This window comes from Falco naumanni, chromosome 6, assembly GCF_017639655.2.
Source record: "Falco naumanni isolate bFalNau1 chromosome 6, bFalNau1.pat, whole genome shotgun sequence".
Lineage (NCBI taxonomy): Eukaryota > Metazoa > Chordata > Aves > Falconiformes > Falconidae > Falco > Falco naumanni.
Window position 1 is genome coordinate 66798039 of NC_054059.1, and position 19797 is coordinate 66817835.

The 19797-nt window shown below is 42.9% G+C and overlaps 1 protein-coding gene across 1 annotated transcript; it reads right to left on the reverse strand.

Annotated features, from left to right (window-relative positions):
- Window positions 1-5415: 5415 nt before the first annotated feature.
- Window positions 5416-9958, reverse strand: MTRES1 (mitochondrial transcription rescue factor 1). Its single transcript, XM_040598669.1, has 4 exons — window positions 9830-9958; window positions 7878-8316; window positions 6970-7042; window positions 5416-5882 (listed from the first exon to the last, which is right to left on the reverse strand). Exons 2-4 carry the CDS (start codon window positions 8306-8308, stop codon window positions 5706-5708), a joined length of 681 nt encoding a protein of 226 aa, XP_040454603.1. The 5' UTR covers window positions 8309-8316; window positions 9830-9958; the 3' UTR covers window positions 5416-5705.
- Window positions 9959-19797: the final 9839 nt, after the last annotated feature.

The window sequence follows — 19797 nt, forward strand, 5'->3', positions numbered from 1 at the left end:
GATTCTTGCAGGAAGTGAAGAGCTGTAATAGCCAAAAAGTGGGCAAAATCACCACGTGTCCAGTCACACTAAACTTTGTGTTAATAGATGGAAACAAATTGTGATTAGTGAAGACTGGAGGGAAACAGCTAATTAGTATCTCCCCACCCCCAATGTCAAGTAATCATTCCCAGTTTCTTTCACAAATTTCATTATGGCAAAACAGTTGTTTGTCATTGTTTCCAGAGGCATTTTGTAGTCTTGTGTGTTAGTGCTCACTTCTCTGGGAGGCAAAATATTCCTTTAATAGTAACACTTTGAGGACTGTACCACTTTGGTTAGCTCGTAAGGTCATGTGTTAGCAAGGTCTACAAACGTTTCCTGAAAAACAAAAATCCAGAGGTACCTGTCAGCAGCAGGAACAAATCACTCAATAGGATCACATCCTACATGTGTGATTTGATCCCTCGTATGAAACCTAGAGTTTGGGTTTATGTCATGTAATGCTCTCCCTTGTCTCTTGCTCCCTATCTCTCTTGTTCCAAGAATTAAAAAAAAACCCCAGGGTCTCCTTGAAGTGCTTGTCTATATATATGTTGAATGCTGAAGTACTGGAACCAAGAATTTTGGCTTCAGCATTACTCAGATTTGCAGGGCTCCCACGCATCCCCCTTTTGCATTCCTTTCCCCACATGCTATCATAGAATGGCCACTGCAGCTGGCCTGCACAGGCGGTTGGGTGCTGTAATTTGATAAGTGCTGAAGGTAGGCTGTCCTGTTCTGATGTGCCATTACAGAAAAAAAACCAACAACAAATAAAACCCAGAAACACTTTGATCCTTTTCTGTTCTAAGGAAACAAGAACTACCTATTATTTTGGGGGCCAAAGGAGTCAGAGTGTAATCCCCCTCCACGTTGATCTGTAGGCAGCAGAACTCAGAACCCGTTCAGGAGTGTCGGTATGTGCCTGCTTTAGTTGCGCAGGCTGACTCTTCTGCTAGACCTGAGTCCAGCTCCTGTGTAAGCGATTCCCCAATATTCCTTCACAGGATTCTCCCGCACCCTGCTCCGTAACGCAGGCTGGCCCACGTGTAGCAGGTGCTGCAGCATGTAACGTTGTTCCTGCAGCAGGTGGAACATGCAAAGCTGTAAGATAACGCTGGGTGCTGTGCAGTGACAGCTGGGTCCTGTACCCACAACCTGACGGTGCCTGCCTCTTACAGGAGCAGGCAAATTCTAGATCAGGTTATCCCTCTGTGCAAGGGCAGGGATGGTGGCCATTCTGGGCTCCACGCCTGGCAGCCAGCATAAGGTTGGATTCGTCCGTGGTTAATGCAGAGGTAGCTGGGACAGCACAGTCATCTCTGCAGCCTCCAGTGAACTTAGTCACGTCTCAAGCCATCCAAACTATCCTTTATGACCTCTCGGCAGTATCTTTGCGAGGAAGCCCTTTCATGTAGTTCCTCCACCATGCAGATGCCTGTGTCCTGGAGCAGGAAATTCATTACAGCAGTGAGAGAAGGGCAGAAGCGATGATCATTTACCCATTCACTGTCCGTACCCAGAACTCTTGAGCAGAAGGAAAAGCATGTATATGTCTCCCACCACTCAGCAGTCAGTGGCAGTAGCAATTTTGTACTTGATTAGTGGCAGTCTCCGTTTTAGGGAGATCATTAAAACTTCTGTTTGACCACTTCTTACTACTTTGACATGTCCTTTGACCAGACACCTGACCATGTTATCAGATGAACTCCATCACCTTCCATTCCCAGCTGATAAAGGGAAGATGCACAGCTGATTCCCAAGTAAGTTTAGGTGTGCTTTACATACACACATTCTATGTGAGCCTACTTTATCTAAAAGCCACCTGAATGTCTGGCAAAAACTGGCTGTGATGTGCCTGTTCCTACACCTCTGAGAACTCATACAGGCTCTGCTCACCTGGCACACACATCAGCCATTAACCAAGCCTTGTCTTTCTTTAGCTCACAGTCCAAATGTTTGAAGGCTGCAGAAACAAGCGCAACCTGCTCAGCAGCATCTGGCCCCAATAAAAAGGTCTGATCAATATAGAGAAGCTTATCCAGCACTGATCAATGTAGCTAAGTGGAACAGCTACTCACCTTCCTGCTGTCATAGTTTCCCTCTGAGATCACCCTGCCTGTGGCTGAAGCTTTTTTTTCCTGAAGCCAATGGGTACAGTTCTCTCTCCAACTATTTCAATCTTGAATCCACAGAGGGTGCTCCCAGCCATCACTTCGTTAGAAAGCCTGCCTTTGGTTTCCTTTACTGTGCGGATACCGCTAGTGGATCAACACTTAAACCAATCAAAGCCCGCTTCTACCTTCATCTGTCAGTGAAGACCTGGTTTTGGTAGCAGTCATGGAATAACACAATGGTTTGGGTTGGAAGGGACCTTTAAAGATCACCTAGTCCACACCCCCTGCCATCAGCAGGGACATCATTCACTAGACCAGGTTGCTCCAAACCCCATCCAGCCTGGCCTTGAACATTTGAGGGATGGGACATCCACAGCTTCTCTGGGCAGCCTGTTCCAGTGTCTTACCACCTTCATAATAAAAAATTGCTTCTTTATAGCCAATCTAAATCTAACCTCTTCTGGTTTAAAACCAATGCCCCTTGTTCTGTCACTACAGACTCTGGTAAAAAGTCTCTGTCACCGTTAGGAAAGGGCTAGTCTTGATTGCAAGCTCTTGTCTACTTTACTTCCCAATAGACTTTTGCAGAAGTTAAAATCTATGGCTCTGGCCTAATGTTGTATTCATATTCTGTGCAGCTCAAGAAGTTACCCTTCCAGTGCTCTGTCTTATGTCATTGGCTTTCAGGGATGCAGCTTTCTTGCCCATCATGGATGCCAGGCAGACGTTGGCTTTTTTTGTTGTTACTGTTTTTATCTTGCACAGAACAGACTCTTTCAGAAACTTAATTCCTTCATGTCTGTACCTTGGCTATCCCCAAGCCCTAAAGCATTCCTGGGGCTTATGGATGGGGTCCTATTCTGGCTCTATAAGTGCTGGTTTGTAAGCTACTGCTGCTGGAGGTGGCAGGCAGTGTGACCACATTCTGACAAGCACTTAGGTAACAACTGGTCGCTGACCAGCAACTGGAGCTCACTGACATATTGCTCATAACACATCTTTCTGTCACAGCACTCTCAAAACTAGCTGGCTGCAACAAGGCTTTTACCATCCCATACCAGGTTAACTTCAGTAAGTAGCTCCCACACCTTGCCCCAGCACAGCCACCAATCCCTCACAAGGTTTCAACAGTTTGTCTACTGTTCATGCTGTTTCTTCATACTCTTCAGGCTGGTCCCTCTGCTTCTTGCCTCTGCGGCATCATTCTCATCTCCATCCAGGACACTCTCGCTTCTTCCTCTGCTTCTTCCAGATCTCTCTTCTTCCAGTGCTCCTCTTCCATACCCCTTAGAGCTATTTAACTACTTCACAGAACCAGCCACAGCTGCACCTTATCCCATCAGCCAGCCTACCACCCCTGAAGCCAGCTCACAGCTGTGTATTATCAATGTTAATTAACCCAGGTTCATTCCTCTACATCAGGGGTCCTCAAACTTTTTAACCAGGGGGCTGGTGCATGGATGCAGTGGCAGGCAGTCATCTGCGGCTGCTTGGTTCCCCCCCAAGCCCCGGTGAGGGGGGCCAGATTGAGGACCCTGGGAGACTGTATCCAGCCCGCGGGCCATAGTTTGAGGACCCCTGTTTTACATCTTTCTACTTGTTTCTCTCGGTGACCCTGGAGATTATGGGAGCCACTTATAATAGCAATGGTAGGTGGGATGGGGGAGCAGAGGATGCAGCTCATCTCTTTTATTTCCATAGCACTTGGTGCAAGCTCCAACAAAGACAGTGGAGACAGCAATGCCCGCAATGAAAGTACAGCCTGCCATGTTCCTCTGGGTGCTTGCTATGCTGAATTCCTTAATGTCTGCAGTATAAGGATCACCAAAATCCCTTAGGAAAGCTTTCCAGGATCATGTCTTCTCAAGAACCAATGTTTTTAAAAGGTCACTATGCCTTTAAAATATTAACTACACATATATCTGCATCTTTAAGCATCTACACAATCATAAAAAAAAAGCCCAAAACAGCACAGATTTTAGTTATGCCTAAAGAAAGCTAGAAATTATTTTAAATCCCACACACAGTAGCCACCACTTTTAAGGCTACAGACAGCAGCAGGTACAGCCTGCTTAAACAGTCATCAAGTAACTGTTGGCAATTGAGCCCAGCAGTTCCCATGCTCTCCTGACCAGGTGAGCAGTATCGCTTCCTCTCACCTCAGAGACAATTTATGCAGTGAAAACCAGTCATCGCTTTCCCAGAGCTTTTATGCTTACCTCATAGTCTGATGCTTAACCAGAGCACTAGGTCTGCTTTGTGAGCAACAGTTCCTTGCCAGTGCATTTAGATTTCAGGAACACCAAAGAAAAAGTGTCCTGGAATATGCTCCTGCTGCCTACTCTGAGCTATCTTCTTCCCTCTGGGCTCTCCAGAGCAGGTAGGGAGCAGACCATGGACTGGACGAGCAGTAGCTAGCTGCTCCTACTGGCCAGTTGTCCTACACGCACACACCTGCTTGTGGCTGTCTAAACACACAGAAACAGAATAAAATCTCTGCCTGTGCCACAGTTCACACAAGTTGCTTGTGTTGGGAGACGGGTAGGTTGTAATGCAGGGGTCCTCAAACTACAGCCCCCCAGGGTCCTCAGTCCGGTCCCCGGTATTTACAGCCCCCCCCACCGGGGGTTGGGGAACCAAGCAGCCGCAGATGACGGCCTGCCACTGCATCCGCATGCCGGCCCCCTGGTTAAAAACTTTGAGGACCCCTGTTGTAATGTTTTTAAGTGTGAACAGTTACTCCAAAGATGCCTGTCCTAAGTTGACAGTATTTTCCTGTAGTAAGACAGACATGAGCTTTTCACCACAGTATGGTCTGACCTTTGCTTGGATCTTTACACCACCCAAGTATTAAATATTCTCTTAAATGCCACACTGAAATGAATATGTGATAAGCAACATTTCATTTTTCCTCTGCACGGGTACTTAAATACTAAAAATCAGCAGCACTACATGCATATCCTCCCTGATCTGCCTTCTCCCTGAGAGCAATCACTGCCATCATTCATTCTGTGGCACCGTGAAGATTCCTGCTTAGAAATACACAGCTGCAATCAGTATCCTTCTGTATTCTTGGTATAGCAGGAGCGTACAGAAGCACAGAGTTGGTATTCTTATCCAAGACCAAACCAATAATGAAAGAGGAAGCAATTTTACATAACTGGGGTTTTTATCCCTAACTATTTCACGAATCTAGAGAGAAAACTAAGAAAGCAGTTCTGCTTGTGGTACTGTCAGCTTTAATGGAACCTTTCCAATGAACAAAATTAGACAGCAATTAAACACTGATCAAATTAGTCTTTATTGGTTCATTATTTCTAACATCTGTAAGGGAACTGCCTGGAAACGTAAGGGTTGGTTCTTTTATCCCACAGTACCATGAAAGAAAACTAACAGCAAAAAATGACAGGCTTATTGTATGAATATTGATGTACACAGCAGAGGGAGCTAATATTCTGACACAAGCCCTTAAAAAAGGGTACTGTAATTTTGTTTAACCAAAATTCATATTTAACAACAAATAATGGTTTTCTGCAAAAATCTTACAGTGCCACATGCAACCCACTGTTACTTAAGTACATCCTGTTTGGGCACCTTTAAGTTTTTCCAGCGCCTCAAAATTACTTTGTATTTTTCACTTTCGGTTTTGTTAGATACTTTTTTAAAGACTACCCGCATAACTACAGCAGTTCCTGTTTCTTTATCTTCACCTACTATGAGATCCAGGGTGTCACCAACTTTCACCTGGAAACAGAAAGAGAAGATGAGTGATTATTAACATTCCCTGGGGAAAACAAATCCCCACAGTCTATGTCCAATTTTAATTTTGTTCCTTTCGTTCCGTTTAATATCCTTATCTCACAGCAGCAGAGGAAGGCAAGCAATACTAGACCGACTGACTATAGATCCTCCAGCTATGAACATCTAGGCAAGCCCTGGCAACAGGCAATTAAATCTCACAACTTCCTCCGCCAAGAGCTTTACCCTTCCTGTTCTACAACCAACACCTAACTCAGTGAAAAAGGTGTAATGTGGTATTTTTTTTTCCTGAAGGGTGTTTCCTGCCAATCTTTTTTTTATCAACGCTGACACAAAACAGCAAAATGCAAAGTTCTCCCTCCCGCCTTTAAAACAGTTTAAAGTGTTTTAAAAAACAGAGCGCTCTTCAACTGCTTGTGCTCCATTCAAGTGTCACAAAAGCAGTATGCCTATCAAAAACTAGCCTTAACTTTAAGGGATTGGGTACTAAACCTTTTTTTCCTATTGTCCTTTGATGACACCACCTAGGATCACCCTCACAGAAGGGGTGCATACAAATATGTCACCATTCTGGTGAGCTCTGCTGTAAAAGAGTATGGGTTGCAACCCTTCTGGCTCTTCTCCTAACTGCGTTCCTGTGTGCTCTATTACAGGTACAGTAACATGTCCTGAGCTACCCCAATTTCAATCCCTTTCCATCATCAAACTTTCTCTTTTTCTTTAATCATGTGCCTGTTCCATCAATATCTCAGATGTAATAATTCCTACTCCATCAACCTTGCATATATATCATTCATTTCCTTCAGCAGCTTGGAAACTTCTCCCCTTGCTGCCGTCTGCCTTCCTCCTGACTTTCAGCCTTAGATTTTACTCTAAGAACACAAGTCTCCTGTCTGCCCTAGGGGATAATAATGTCTTACCCAGGGAATCACAGTCACACACACACACAAAGCTGGAAGTGGTGTTAGCAACGCTATTCATTCACCTTTGCAGAGCGATTTAGGGAGAAGAGGTCATGCCTTAGTTATTTTCTTACACTTTATAAAAAGATTTAAATTTTAAAAAGTCTTACAGTTCTACTTTTCTTCCATAGTTTTTCTCCATTCAGCCTGAGTTCATTATGGTAGAATGCATCTTCTACTTTACTGAAGAAAAACAAGGTTTTATTGCATTTACAATGTGCAGCAGACCAAATGCAATTGTTTCTTTGCAGATACACAAGAACACCATTCATGTGCAAGGCACATTTCCACAACTCTAATTTGCGCAGAAAGGATACCTTTATTTAAGGTCAGGAGAGACTTGAACTGGAATTAAAGAAAGAGTCTTTCATAGATATTAAAGGAATAGAGTATAGCTGCTCTGTGCCACAGGTGCAACCAATAAAAAGTCATTTCTAAAGGCCTGTCCCCTGAATATCCAACAAATAATGTCCCCTTTCCTGCACCGCCCAGTTTAATAATTTTTAAGTGATTGCTATACTAATACTCTGTTCTAACCACACTGCAATATAAGGCTTCTGCAGGTTGCATTAGATCAAACATTGTGATATATTTATAGACTGCACATTAACCTGGTTCACCTGGTATGTTAGGTTTATACTTACCGTCTCCTATTTCTACAGCCATTATGTAGCATATACTTTACTCCCTCAATCTCAGATTAGATATTTTTGTATTACTTAGTACAGTATTTTGCATTTTCTTCATTTTAAATGAATAGTGGCTGACAGAAAATGCCTCCACAGCAATCTTAGAAATATCGCAGACAGTGAAAAGCAGAAAATAGGCTCTTTCAAGGGAGGTAGGGTAAAACAAACGAGAACACCCATACAACCAAAACATATTTTTAGACAGTCAAGACAGCTACACCCAAAGAAAACTCACATACTGAGTTATTCCAGCAACAAAAGGGTATCAAACCTCAAATTTTAGATGCATGACATCTTTCTCATCAGCAGGTTGTTTCTTCCTTACTTACTTTCTTGCAATGTCTAGACCAGCTTTCATGATCACATCGTATCGAAGAGACTGCACTACTTTTTCAAGATCCTTGTAATCTTTTACTACATTTGGGTCATTTTCAAATTCATCTTCCCAATTGCTTTCCCCTTCATCTTCATCCTCTTCTTCCTCTTCTTCTTGTACGGTTTGTCTGCTCCTTTTAGAGCTTTTGTTACTTTTGTTCCGCAGAGAAAGTACAGAGATATACTCTGGGGAAAGTTTTAGTGCACAGAGTTTTACTGGGGAAAAACTGAAACATCTTCTGTAGTTTACTGTGCTTGCTTGACAGCTACAGAATACACTTCTCCTCCAAGAGGGATACAGTTTATTAGAGGGGAATTTATCCCACAGTCCAAACCAGACATTTAGTTTTCTAAAAGTAGTGACGGGGAGTCTGAAGCCAGTCATAGCATACCCTAAAATAAAACAAACATTCATATGTAAAAATTAGCAACTGCTCTGACTACTGGAAGGATTTCTCCAGGTATGGCATAATAGTTACCACAAAAAGATGATTATCTTGTTCCCCACAGAGCAGTGCATCATCTAAAAGCACAAGGCTATATTGACTTTAGGATCTGCCCTTCTCCTACACTATCCACCATTACAAAGAGCTAAAACACCACATGAAAAACAAACACTAAAACCCCCAGTGGAATACTCCCTTCGTAATTCCTTTTCTGGTGTTTAATATTAACTGTCCAACACATTTGTGGCATTTTCCTCCCTACATCTGAAATACAATTCACAAAATAAACAGAAATGAAGTTAACTATGTTATAAAAACCACAGGGAGACCTACATTTATTATCACTCTCAATAAAAGCAGCTTGCTCAATACTGCAAGCAAGTAAGCCCAGAAGAGTCAAAAGCTGCTTGACTTCAGCTTCTGCTCAGACCACAACACTCCCACATGGCAGAATGCTGCACAACGTTCTCCCACTTCTCTGAATGGGAATCAGCATTGTGGTAGTGTTCAGGAGAAGGAACGCTGCTCCACGTACCCCAACAGGACGGACACCAGCAACAACCCTCTCATGTGCTAGCTTCCCAGTACTACTGCCTTCTGGAGCAATCTCTAGCCTGGGAAAAGTAGGTGAACACACCCCCCAAAACCCCCAGATGTCTTTCAGCTCTCTTAGAAATTAATTTACAGCCCTTCCTAGCTAGGTGGGGCACTGGCTTTTTTTTATTATGGCCTTGGAAGTGTGGAAACAAGCGTTTCTTCACAAGACTAGGGTTTGTTTTCCCCACATCCAAGTGAACTCGGCCGAAATCTGAATGAGGCACTTTTTGTGGCCCGCAAAAAGCCCTGATCAACGAGTCAGTTACAGTCCAAATAAAACCAACCACACCTCCCTCGGCTTTCTGTATTTAAATATGTGAACTTAAAATATATAACACATGGTTTAAAATTTAGGCTGGTGCAGTCCTCGCTGAAGACTTACCCCTCTCCTCAGTTGGGGGACAAATTCCTAGAGGAGTTATTTGAAAGTGTAAACAACTGTTATTACTTATTTTGGCGCTCGATCTTTGCTCCGCGTTGGGCGCCACGGCAGCCCCTGCCCGGGGCCAGCAGCGCCCCCGGCGGCCGCTTCCCCTCACGGAGCCCGGGCGCGGGTAGGCCGGGCCGCCCGGGGGAAGCGAGGCCGGGCGCGGCGGGAGGCTGGAAGCCCGTTCAAAAGCAGGCGGCCCAGCCGACGCCAGCCTCCGCGGCGTGCGGTGGGGGCCCGCAGGCCACCCCGCCCCAGCCCCAGGGACGGGCCCTGGCCCGCCGGTAGGGCCCTCCGGTGCCGGGCCCGCCGCGGGCCGGTGCGCCCGGGGAGCCCCGGCTTCTCTGCCCGCTGCCCCAGCAGAGGCCGGCCGGCGCCCGCCCCCGCGCGGGGAGGCCCGGCGGGGCCCGGGGCGCCGCGGCCGAGGCGCGATTACCTGGCTCCTCCAGGCGCCTGGGACCCGGGCCTGCCGCTGCCGTCCCCGCGCCGCCGCTCGCAGGCCACAGCGGAGCCGCCTCAGCCTGGGCTCGGCGCCCTCTACCGGGGCCGGCTCCCGGCGGACCGGCTGCGGGCGAGGTGGGTGGCTCTCCCCTTCTCGCCGCCCCCTGCCCGCCGGTTTGAGCGCGGCGGCCGGAGAGAGCTGGGAGGGTGCCGGGCTGAGGCGGCAGCGCTGCCGCCCGCTCCTCAGCCCCGCGGCGGGAGGTCCCCGGGAGGAGCCCCCGGAGCCCCTTATCCCGCCACCGCCGCTCTCCCGCCCCACCGGGATGCGGCCGAGCCGATTCCCCATCGTTGTTTTTTCCGGTGTTGGCTCTTCCAGCGTACGCTGCTTTCGGCAGGGCCCGGCAGACCGCGGGCTTGCCTGCGGGGGTGCCTGGGCAGCATCCCCCGCGGCGGGCAGGGCCCTGCCCCCCCTCACCGCCCGGCCTGCTCCCCGGCTCTCACACTCCAAACACTCGGGAGTGGTTATGTTAATACTTTTCATATCGTCTTGATTTTTACATGCCTCTCATCACTCCCTTTGCAATACCTGCTAAAGTACTTTGCTTCAGGCCTCCCGGCCCTCAGTGCCGAGGGCCAACCCGTGTTTTCAGCCCCTCAGGCTCTGCACAGATGCCCAAACCAGAAGACAGTGGAATTCTCTCACTGGGGACATGACTCCAGCAGATGCTGAAGTTTTCTCTGACCACAGATTAATTTGAAAGGCTTGGCCACCATAACAATCTAATCCAAATCCCATTGTGGCCTGGGTTTCCCCTGTCCTTATCTTTGCTACTTTCCTTCCCGTTATATCTCCTTCTTTCACTCTGCACCTCTGTTACTGGTGGTAATTCGTAATCCCTTTCCTTCGGAGCTCAGAAACTAGGAAAGGCCCATCCTTCCATCTGCCTTCTCCCAGCTTTCTCTCTGCCACGCACGAGCACACCTCTCTTGGTGCTTCTGAATGCTCTGGTGGCTCAGCCTTTGGGGAACTCTGCATCCGTACAAAATGCAGCCCCAGCAGGTTGGCAGCATTTTGTCCTGATGTAAATGGCTGTACACTGTTCAGGTTAATTTTGACAAATGAAATTGCTTCTCAGCTTTAAAGTTCTGCTTTAAAATGCCCGTCACCTCGCTCAGCAGACTGATCTTCCCTTGGAAAATCACCAGCAAATACGGCAAGTGGTGCAACTGTGGAGCTACCGGTGCACAGCAGTTGTGCAATTAGTACAGGCATTATAAGTGATTGCTTAATTTTAACCCTGTATGAACTTTGTCATAAAACATTTGAATGAGAGGGTTTTATGTCAGGGATATTTTGTAATGGAGCAATTCCTTAGCAAAGCTGTTTTCTCTCTTTAGAAACCTCACTGGGAAGGAAGCTGTGAACATCTTTATGTCTTTGTGTATGTTGAATGTTCCAGTGTCCAGTTCTGTAGGATTCTGATAAATTTCTCTTGGGAATACAGCTGTTAGCTTTTTAGCACTTCCCCCCACCCCACCTTGTGTCTAACAAATAAACATACATCTTTTTTGAGGCAAAAATACAGCTGGTAAGAGTAACGTTCTTGCATTCATAGTGGCACATAGTGAGTCAGAACAGAAATGAAGGTCCGAACGGTGAGAATTCCTTGAGCAGAAATGCTACCTCCTCTGTGGTGGAAAAAGCCACACCCAAAACCCAACACCTCCCATCCACCCCACCCCCAGCTTTCCAAACACCCTATTCTTTTCAGAGCTCTTAGGTCTCATGCAGGATTAAAGCCACACTCTAACTTTGCTAAAAGGGAAGATAACTTACTCTTAGTAAACAAAAGTATGTGTTAGTGCTTTTCTAGGTTAGTCTGGCATTATATATCCTTATTGCATCTTCATATTGAAAGGCAAGGTAAAGAACATGCCTAAAGTCACTCTGTCTTTTATGTTCTTCAAATATGATAATATAGCAACACCTTACAAAACCAGAAAGTGATCAATTCACCATTGGGTATCCTTTCCTGCAGGCCTTGCAGTTTGCAGAAGGTTAATAATGCAGTGCTCAGACAGGTCCCTCTCCATCAGAGAGGAAATGTAACTTGGATGTCATCAACAGGCATCGTGCATCTGATTTATCTCATCATTGCACAATCGCAAACAGAGACACCACTTCTGTCATGCTTGCTTCATTTTCTAGTCCAGCTACGTGGGCCATTGTTCTAGTTGCAGTAGTTAGAAGGTACATCATGTTTCTATTATATCTCAGTCACAAAAGAAGATGCTTACCAAGGTTTTTGACAGGATTCATTCAGCCCTATACTGTAGAGGAGCTTCAGTGTCACTCCAGTCTCCCTGTCATCAGATTCCCTCCATGCCACATAGTAAGAAGGGCTGTGATTGTCTTTAAGATTTGTGCTCCAGTTGTGAGGTCTTGACAACTTCCAACCTGGGACATTAAGTGCATTTGTAATGGCCAAAAAGGCAACAATGAAGTTAATGTTCATTACTCCTGTTTTAACTAAATCAAATTGTAATTACAACCGAAACGTTCCGAAGGGTGAAAACCAATGTCTAATTTTTCTCTTCTTCCAGTTTACCATTAGATGGCAGCGAATAGCTCCCTCGCAAAGCTGCCAGGCTGCGCTCTCCAGAGGCTTTGCTCCAACACAGGGTAGTTAGACACATATGTGACAAGGCTGTTCTTTAAGCTGCTTTCAGGCAATTTGAAGCTTTTTATTTTTGTAAATCATATGACACCTCAGCAACATACAGTCAAAAGTTTCAGCTTTGGTTGAAACCACTGATCATTCATCTCTGGCAGAAGAGTGGTGGTCTATGTATTCTTTTGAAGTCTGGGTGAGAAATTAGTCTGACCAAGATGTATTCTTCTTCCCATGGTTATTGTAATAGAATTATTTTTATAAATTGTTCCCCTCCCCCCCCCCCCCCCCCCCAAGTGGAGTCATCTTCTGTCTAGGAAGGGTAATTCCCCTCCTGCTTATGGTTTTCATTTTCTGTTATTTCAATATACTCACTATGATCCATTCACAAGGAGATTAGTCTTTTAGTTTGGATAGCTCAGAGGAAAACTTCTTAATATCTTGTGACTTGTATGTTGGAATCTGTAATTGGGAATTCCCTCCCCACTGCCTAGGGTTTTTTGTTACCTTTATTTTCCTGCAAGTTGGTCAAGTGACAGCAGCAGATCTTCTGACGCTTGTTGCATCTCAAAATAGAGTCAAGAGCACCATGTGGCCATTCTAGCCTGGTGAGTAGCTCTAACATTCTGCAATGCACATCTCACCAGATTACTTGTCACTGCAGATTTAACATCAGCATTACCTTGTTGGAACCACACAGCTTTTAAATGACACTGCTTGTTTCAAGGTGTACTGAGAAGGTGACTAGACAGTGTTCAATTCATATTCATGCAGCCTGGGAAAACACAGTGTCCTCTTGTGAGCATCACCTTTAAGTTTGTCCATATTAATTTGAATAATGAGCTAAAGCTCCCTGACTGCTAATTAATCTCTTCCAGTGTCACACCTATTGTAAGTGCTGAGAAGTTCTCTTTTCTTATTCCATAGTCTGGAGGCAATTCCTCTAGCTTGTTACTTGCATCCAGTCTGTGACCAAATAATCCTACCATTTCTTTCTCTAAAGCCTGACTCTGGAAATTAAGCTTTCATGCAGCAGAAGCTCCTTTTCTAGCCCTTCCAGTACTGCCTTTTCAGTTGGCATGCTGCTCTAAACTGGTTTTTCTTTCTCACACATTTACCTATAGCATCTACTCTGCCATTTTTACTATAAACCATGGGTTTTATGCTCTTTAAGATACTTTTAATGTGTCCAGCCCCCATGTACACTGAAACTTGGCTTCATCTCTACTTACCAACTGTCTGTGTTGCCAGTTCATCTCTTGCAATAACAACCACATTATGAACTTCTGTCCACTTTTTCTTGTAGTCACACTGGCATCCTGCACATGGAATCCCTTTCCAGAAGTGAGCAAGGTCTCACAAAGTACCTTTGCTTGCCACCTACTTATTCCTTGAAAACTCACAATGGATAATTAGATGAGTAAAGTAAGGTGGATGAGTTTCAGGTATTGTTTTGTATTTCTTTAATAGATGAAGATATAGGCCCTTGCTAAAGTATAACTTTTTTCCCCTCATCCTTTTCACTACCTGACTAATTTGGCTTTTGTCTGCCTATTCTCTTTTACAGTAGAAGCTACGTTGAGCCATAATGAGAAAGAAAATGGAGATGGGCAGTGCAGACTGCTCTGACTAGTGCTGGAGAAGCTGATAGAGGCCACCCTAATAAGTCAGAGCATGGTGACCCACCTAAACCAGAAATACATGGCTGCCTTGCCAGAGAAAATCAGTGTTACAACAGTAGTTAAGCAAATGGGAGGAAAACAGTGAGTAACTTCCTTCAGTCAGCCTGGTATAAATTAAATTAAATTATTTATAAAATAATATAAATTTATAAAATAAAATAAAAATTAAATATTAAAATAAATTCTCCACAGTTTCACTGCTAATCCTTCAAATCCCCAGTTTGGTGAGAGGTTTGCAATGAGATTTTTTTGTTTGGTTTTCCCTCCCTTTCTTTTTTGCCAATTGTCTAAAACACAACAATTTTTGGTAGGAAAAATTAATGTGCTCTTCCCTAAGACAGGCTTCCAGGCTTTCATTCATTCTGTAGTGAACATGCTAAGGTCCTGCTGGTTTTGGCTGCTGTTCTAAGATTTATCAAGCTACTGGTAACAGTGGGTGACAAATGCAATAAAAAGCAAAAGCAATCAATTAAACATTTGTTATTCAAACCTTACTTATTAGCCATAAAACTACACATTCCACGAGCAAATGTTAATTAGTTTGAATTATTTGTTTACTTCTGTGTTTCCTCTGTATTCTCCTCAGATTAATGGCTTTACTATTAGAATAAAATGTTATCTTCTCTAATTGATAGTAACTAATTCAAGATATATGCATGCAAATCTAACATAATTGATTTCCAATGAGGAAATTTAGATTGTTCCTCCATCTGTGTACAATTAAAGTTTTCTTTTTTTAGATTATGTTTTGTGTGAGGTTTGCTTTTTAAAGGAGAAAAAAAGCTGTTTAAAGTACTTCAGCTTCCATTGTGGCTAAAGGACAAAGTTGCCTTGATTAGCATTTATAAATGTTACAGCATTAAGAAAGAAAAATGTATCTGTATTTTGATATAAAATTTTGATATAAAACTTTGATGTAAAGAAAGAAATAATATAAATAAAGGTGCAATAGGGAGGGATAGAATGTGTAAACCACATAGTAGCAAGATCTGGGATGGTCTGTCTCCCAAGGAAGTGTGTCCTTGCAACACTTGCAATTTAAACTCTGGATGTTCTCATCACTGGGTGACGACTCTATCTCTGCACCTTGCCTAATGATACCCTGTGAGAAACAGTTCACCATCTAAAAGATACATGAAGTTTTAACACTCCTGGTGATACATGATATGTTTCCTTTGAGCAGTTCATCTTCTCAAATCCTAGGCTAGGCCTTTTTTCTATTATGAAATGGAAGAAGAGCTGATCTACCTTCTAGAACTTGTCTATTTATACACCTTTGAATCACATTTTTTCTTATTTCATCTTTTAAAATAAACAGTTTCAACTTTTCTGGTCCTGTTTATCAGAGTTCTCCATGAGTCATTCGCATTACCTTGTTATCTCTGCCTGTCCCATACCCAAACTAGAAATTAGCTAGAAAAGTTACAAAAGAATAAGCTTCTCAGGATGCCATGCGGCAGTCATGACTAGGAATGAATTCTGAAAGTGAGTGCTCCATAAGGCAGTCCCTTTTTTATATAGACTATCTTTTTGATAACTGTGGGTAAAAATCTGCCCTGTCTAGTGTCAAAGAGAAGGCACTAAAGTAAAGATAAAAAATAAGCAAGCAACAAACAAAAAAGGGAAATGGAAGAATACTAGATTCAAATTGTGAAATACAGATTTTCAACACTTCTCAAGAGAAGATAAAGACTGCTACTGTTTCCAGAAAAAAGACAAATGTTTGGTAGGCAGGGCTAAAAACATAAGTATTGAAATGTGTCAAAGATAGAAGAAATCCCAACCGTCATAAACTAATGATGATGGTTAAAATGACTAGTAAGGATCCAGAGATTTTCAGTGAACATTTTTTCATTTGTTTGGAAAGACGCAGAATGAAGCAGTAGTATAATATCAGGATAACTAACTTTGCATCCACTGGTAAGCGAGGTAATGAAGAATATCATATCCAGTGGGAGAAATTGGAGTTACAGAGCTAGGGCTCAAGCTAATGGTGAGAAGAACTTGGCTGCTCTAATTGCAATTAGTAATAAGTATTATCAAAGAAAGAAAATTCAAGGAGCTGGTAAAAGTGCTAATGTTGCACTATTGTTCAAGAAATGGAGCAAGATAATCTCAAAATTGCATCAGACCACAAACATTATGAAGCTGCTGCTGCTGCAGCAGAGTAGAGTGTGCTACTTTGGGCAACATGATCTAACGAAGTACAAAGGGAAGCGACAAAAATGCGTACATATCCTATGAAGGAACTCAACCTGTTCCTCAAAATAAGGAAAATATAGTGGCAAATGTCTGAGCTAAACATCTACACTCTTTTGATAGTCAGTGAAAAGACATAGGCATCTTCAGGATGTGATTATTCTGTTTCAGATGTCTATGTAGAAATTAGATTAATTACATCATAGAAGCGCTGGTTTCCCTTTTTCTGTTAAGGGTTTCCAGGGAGACTCACTTAGATGTTGATGGCTGCTGTCACACAACCCTTCCTTTCTGCTCTCAAAGCAAAGTGCCTCATACATTTTCAGCTGGTAAACACTTTGTTACAAATCTGGCCATCATTACTATCTGTGTGCTTTACTATGCCGATGTAATGAATCATTACTTTAAATTTGCAGCAAAGAAGACTCTGTATTAAGATAAATATTCTGCAAAGATAGTTTGGCAAAGAAACAGGAAGCCTATGGGCTGTGAACCACCCTTCATGGATTTTGTCTGAGAATTATATTTAAACCTGCCTCAAATCAGAAGATGGAGAAAATGAGCTTTGATAATTTTTACCTCTTCATGTCTATAGACCTGTTATCTGACATTATGCCTCATGAGCTGAAGGAAAGCTCTGTCTTGGTTTTGTCCCATACCAAATAGCATGATCTCAAACAATTCCTGAGCATGATTCAGGGGTTGGCCCAGGCCAGGGACAACTACTACCGATAGGCAGCTTAGAATCAGCCTCCATTTTCTGGAAGCTAGGAGAGTTTAATAGTATGGATGCAGCTAGACACGTCAGTTGGCCTCAAGGCCAAAGAACAGGCTCTGCTACCATTTAATTTGTTTCTGTTGATGTCACCCAAGAGTTTGTTTGACTAAGGGAGAAAAGGTGTGCTTTCCAGCAGATCTGAAGCCACACCTATCTGTGTAAGCTGACACCATCCCTTGAAGTCCACCCAAAAGTCAAAAGAACCATGGGTATGAGGGCAGCAGCTCTTAAACATTTCTTCTTGACAGTAGTTCTGGAATCACAGTTTCACTTCTGCTCAAACTTCCAGGCTAGAAATTGTGGCTTTGTTGACTTCCATAACTATATACCTCTAATTAAGCAGCCTGATGCTTTTTGCCTCAGATTGACATAGAAGGGAAACAGTGGCACTGCTGGAATCCTGGTGTAATGAGGGTCTGGATTATAGCAACAAGGCCCATGTCTGAAGACACGTATAGTGGAACCCAATCAACATTTATTACCAAGTGGAGATTTACAGTACCACCAACCATTCCTTCCATTAGAAGCTCTACTAACTTAAATTTAATATAAACCCTCCACTGGAAAAGAGAATGTAACCCTCAATATATATATATCGAGTTCTTACCCAAGACACACGCCAAACAGCTTTGTCCTGTTGCCTAAAATCTGTTCCAACCAGTCAGCTCCCATCAGTATTTCAGTCTTGTTCTGCACTGATAGTGAATGTGCAACTGTAAGGAAGGATGCTCCAAAAAAAGCCGGCAATTTTTGATTATATGGCTGGAGCTTTGATGCTGCTGCACAATACGTCCTTTCTGCTAAACAAGTAGCAAGAGAAGGGCCAGCCTAGCTTATGAAAAAATAGTGTTCCTATATATTAGGAAATAGTCACCTGTGAGTTTCTCAAGGCAAAACCCATAAGCAACATGGACATCAAAGGAACTTATCAACAGATGGTGTCAGCGTAGATCACCATATATGGGCTAGTCGATAGACACTGCAAAGTTGGATTTCTCTCTTCAAAGTTGTCCTTTGAAAAAAGGTCAGGTTCTAATATACGAATGCATAACATGTTCACAGATGGGTATTAACTAAAATAATTCATAATAGGACCCAGGTGAGTACTGAGAGCTGCAGTGCACTCTAGCATGAGCTTGAGATGGATGAAGGCCCTGCAATGAGCCACAGGGTCTAGTAAGTTCTAGTCTATGCACAGCCAGAGGGAGTGAAGATTAGGTTGGGAATACAGGATCCAGTGATTTTCATTGGCAGCTGATGCTCCTAAAATATTTAAGTTTAGATTGATAAAGATTGGCAGCTAAAATGCAGGAGTAAATTAATGGTTAAGTCAAAATTAGCTCCCATGAATTTCACTCAAAAAAAAAAAAAAAAAAGTGACAACACTTATTTTGCTAAAGTTGTCCAAATTTAAATACATTACTTAGGTGTCTTAGAGACTATTTCTCTCCTTCCTTTTATAGATGGCTAACTTTCTTTTTCTACCAGTCATTTTAGCTGATCTTATTTGATAATGCATTATACAAAACAGCACAAGTTTTGCTTCTGAACACTAGACTGAAAGTTATGCTTATTGTAAAGTTCAATCAACTTAAAAGTCACTGGTGGAATATATGGATGAACTTACATTTAACTCAAAAGATCAAAGTAGTTTTCTCTCTTTGTTAAGCTTTCTCATCAGATATTATGCATTTAACTGGGAGAGGTGCTGAGTACTATTCTGACCTAGAAAAAAAAAAAAAAAGCAGAACAATGGGGATTTAACAATAATATTTAACACTGTATCTCAGTAACATGAAAGCTCTTAGAGCACACTATCAAGGTATGTTTGGTTGAGAGAGTATATTGTATTTTCTGACAGAAAAAAATCAGAAGTGCCTTTTGGCCACCAGATAGCAGTGCTTCACTTTGTACAGTTCTCAACTCAATTACAGTGCTTCTTGCCTCATAGAAAAATCCGTATATTGGGTTCTGGTCTCTTGCTCAGATACATCTTTTGCAGACTTCATTATAGATGTCAGCTGCAAAAAGTAAAGATTCTGGAATTGGGAGCACAGGTGATTTATGTGTTCAGGAGGAATCAAGACTATTGCAGCTTTCCTGAATGGGGAGAGTTAGTCATAGGAATCTAATGGAACATAGGCATTATAATTATAATTTCCAATGACAAAAGTTTCAAAGAAAACCTTGGGCATAAAATATTTTTAGTGCTTCTCTTGTGCTGCTAGTACGTTTCCTTATTTGCTTTAGTATGTCAGGAATATTTCAGAAAGGCATGTTTTTTGGCCTCAGAACATACATTTAACATAGTTTTATAGTTTCAGCCATTTATAATTTCTGCCAAATGTTTTAAAACCTCTGCATTTTTATTTATTTTTAAATAGAAAAGAACAGAGTTAATAATATTTTTAGCAAGATATCCCCATTTTCGCTGAAACTTGTTAAAATGCTAACACTACATAATAATAATTAGCAGTTGTATAATGCTGTGTTGGTTCATGTCACCTTACAAGAACCGTGCATCATCCTTATTTTTTACAGGTGCAGTTCCAGACCTCAGCTAAGATGCACTGGGTAGAGAGAACGGGAAAAGCCATCTGATAGTTGTTCCCTCATTTTCATCTGTCCCAGC

Bases quoted from the DNA above. Each gene is read 5' to 3' on its own strand.
- MTRES1 (XM_040598669.1), bottom strand. From the start codon at position 8,308: ATGACTGGCTTCAGACTCCCCGTCACTACTTTTAGAAAACTAAATGTC. The intron at 7,043-7,877 runs GTAAGTAAGGAA...GTTTTTCTTCAG, and splicing joins GGTCTAGACATTGCAAGAAA to TAAAGTAGAAGATGCATTCT. The intron at 5,883-6,969 runs GTAAGACTTTTT...TTCTGTTTCCAG, and splicing joins TATGGAAGAAAAGTAGAACT to GTGAAAGTTGGTGACACCCT.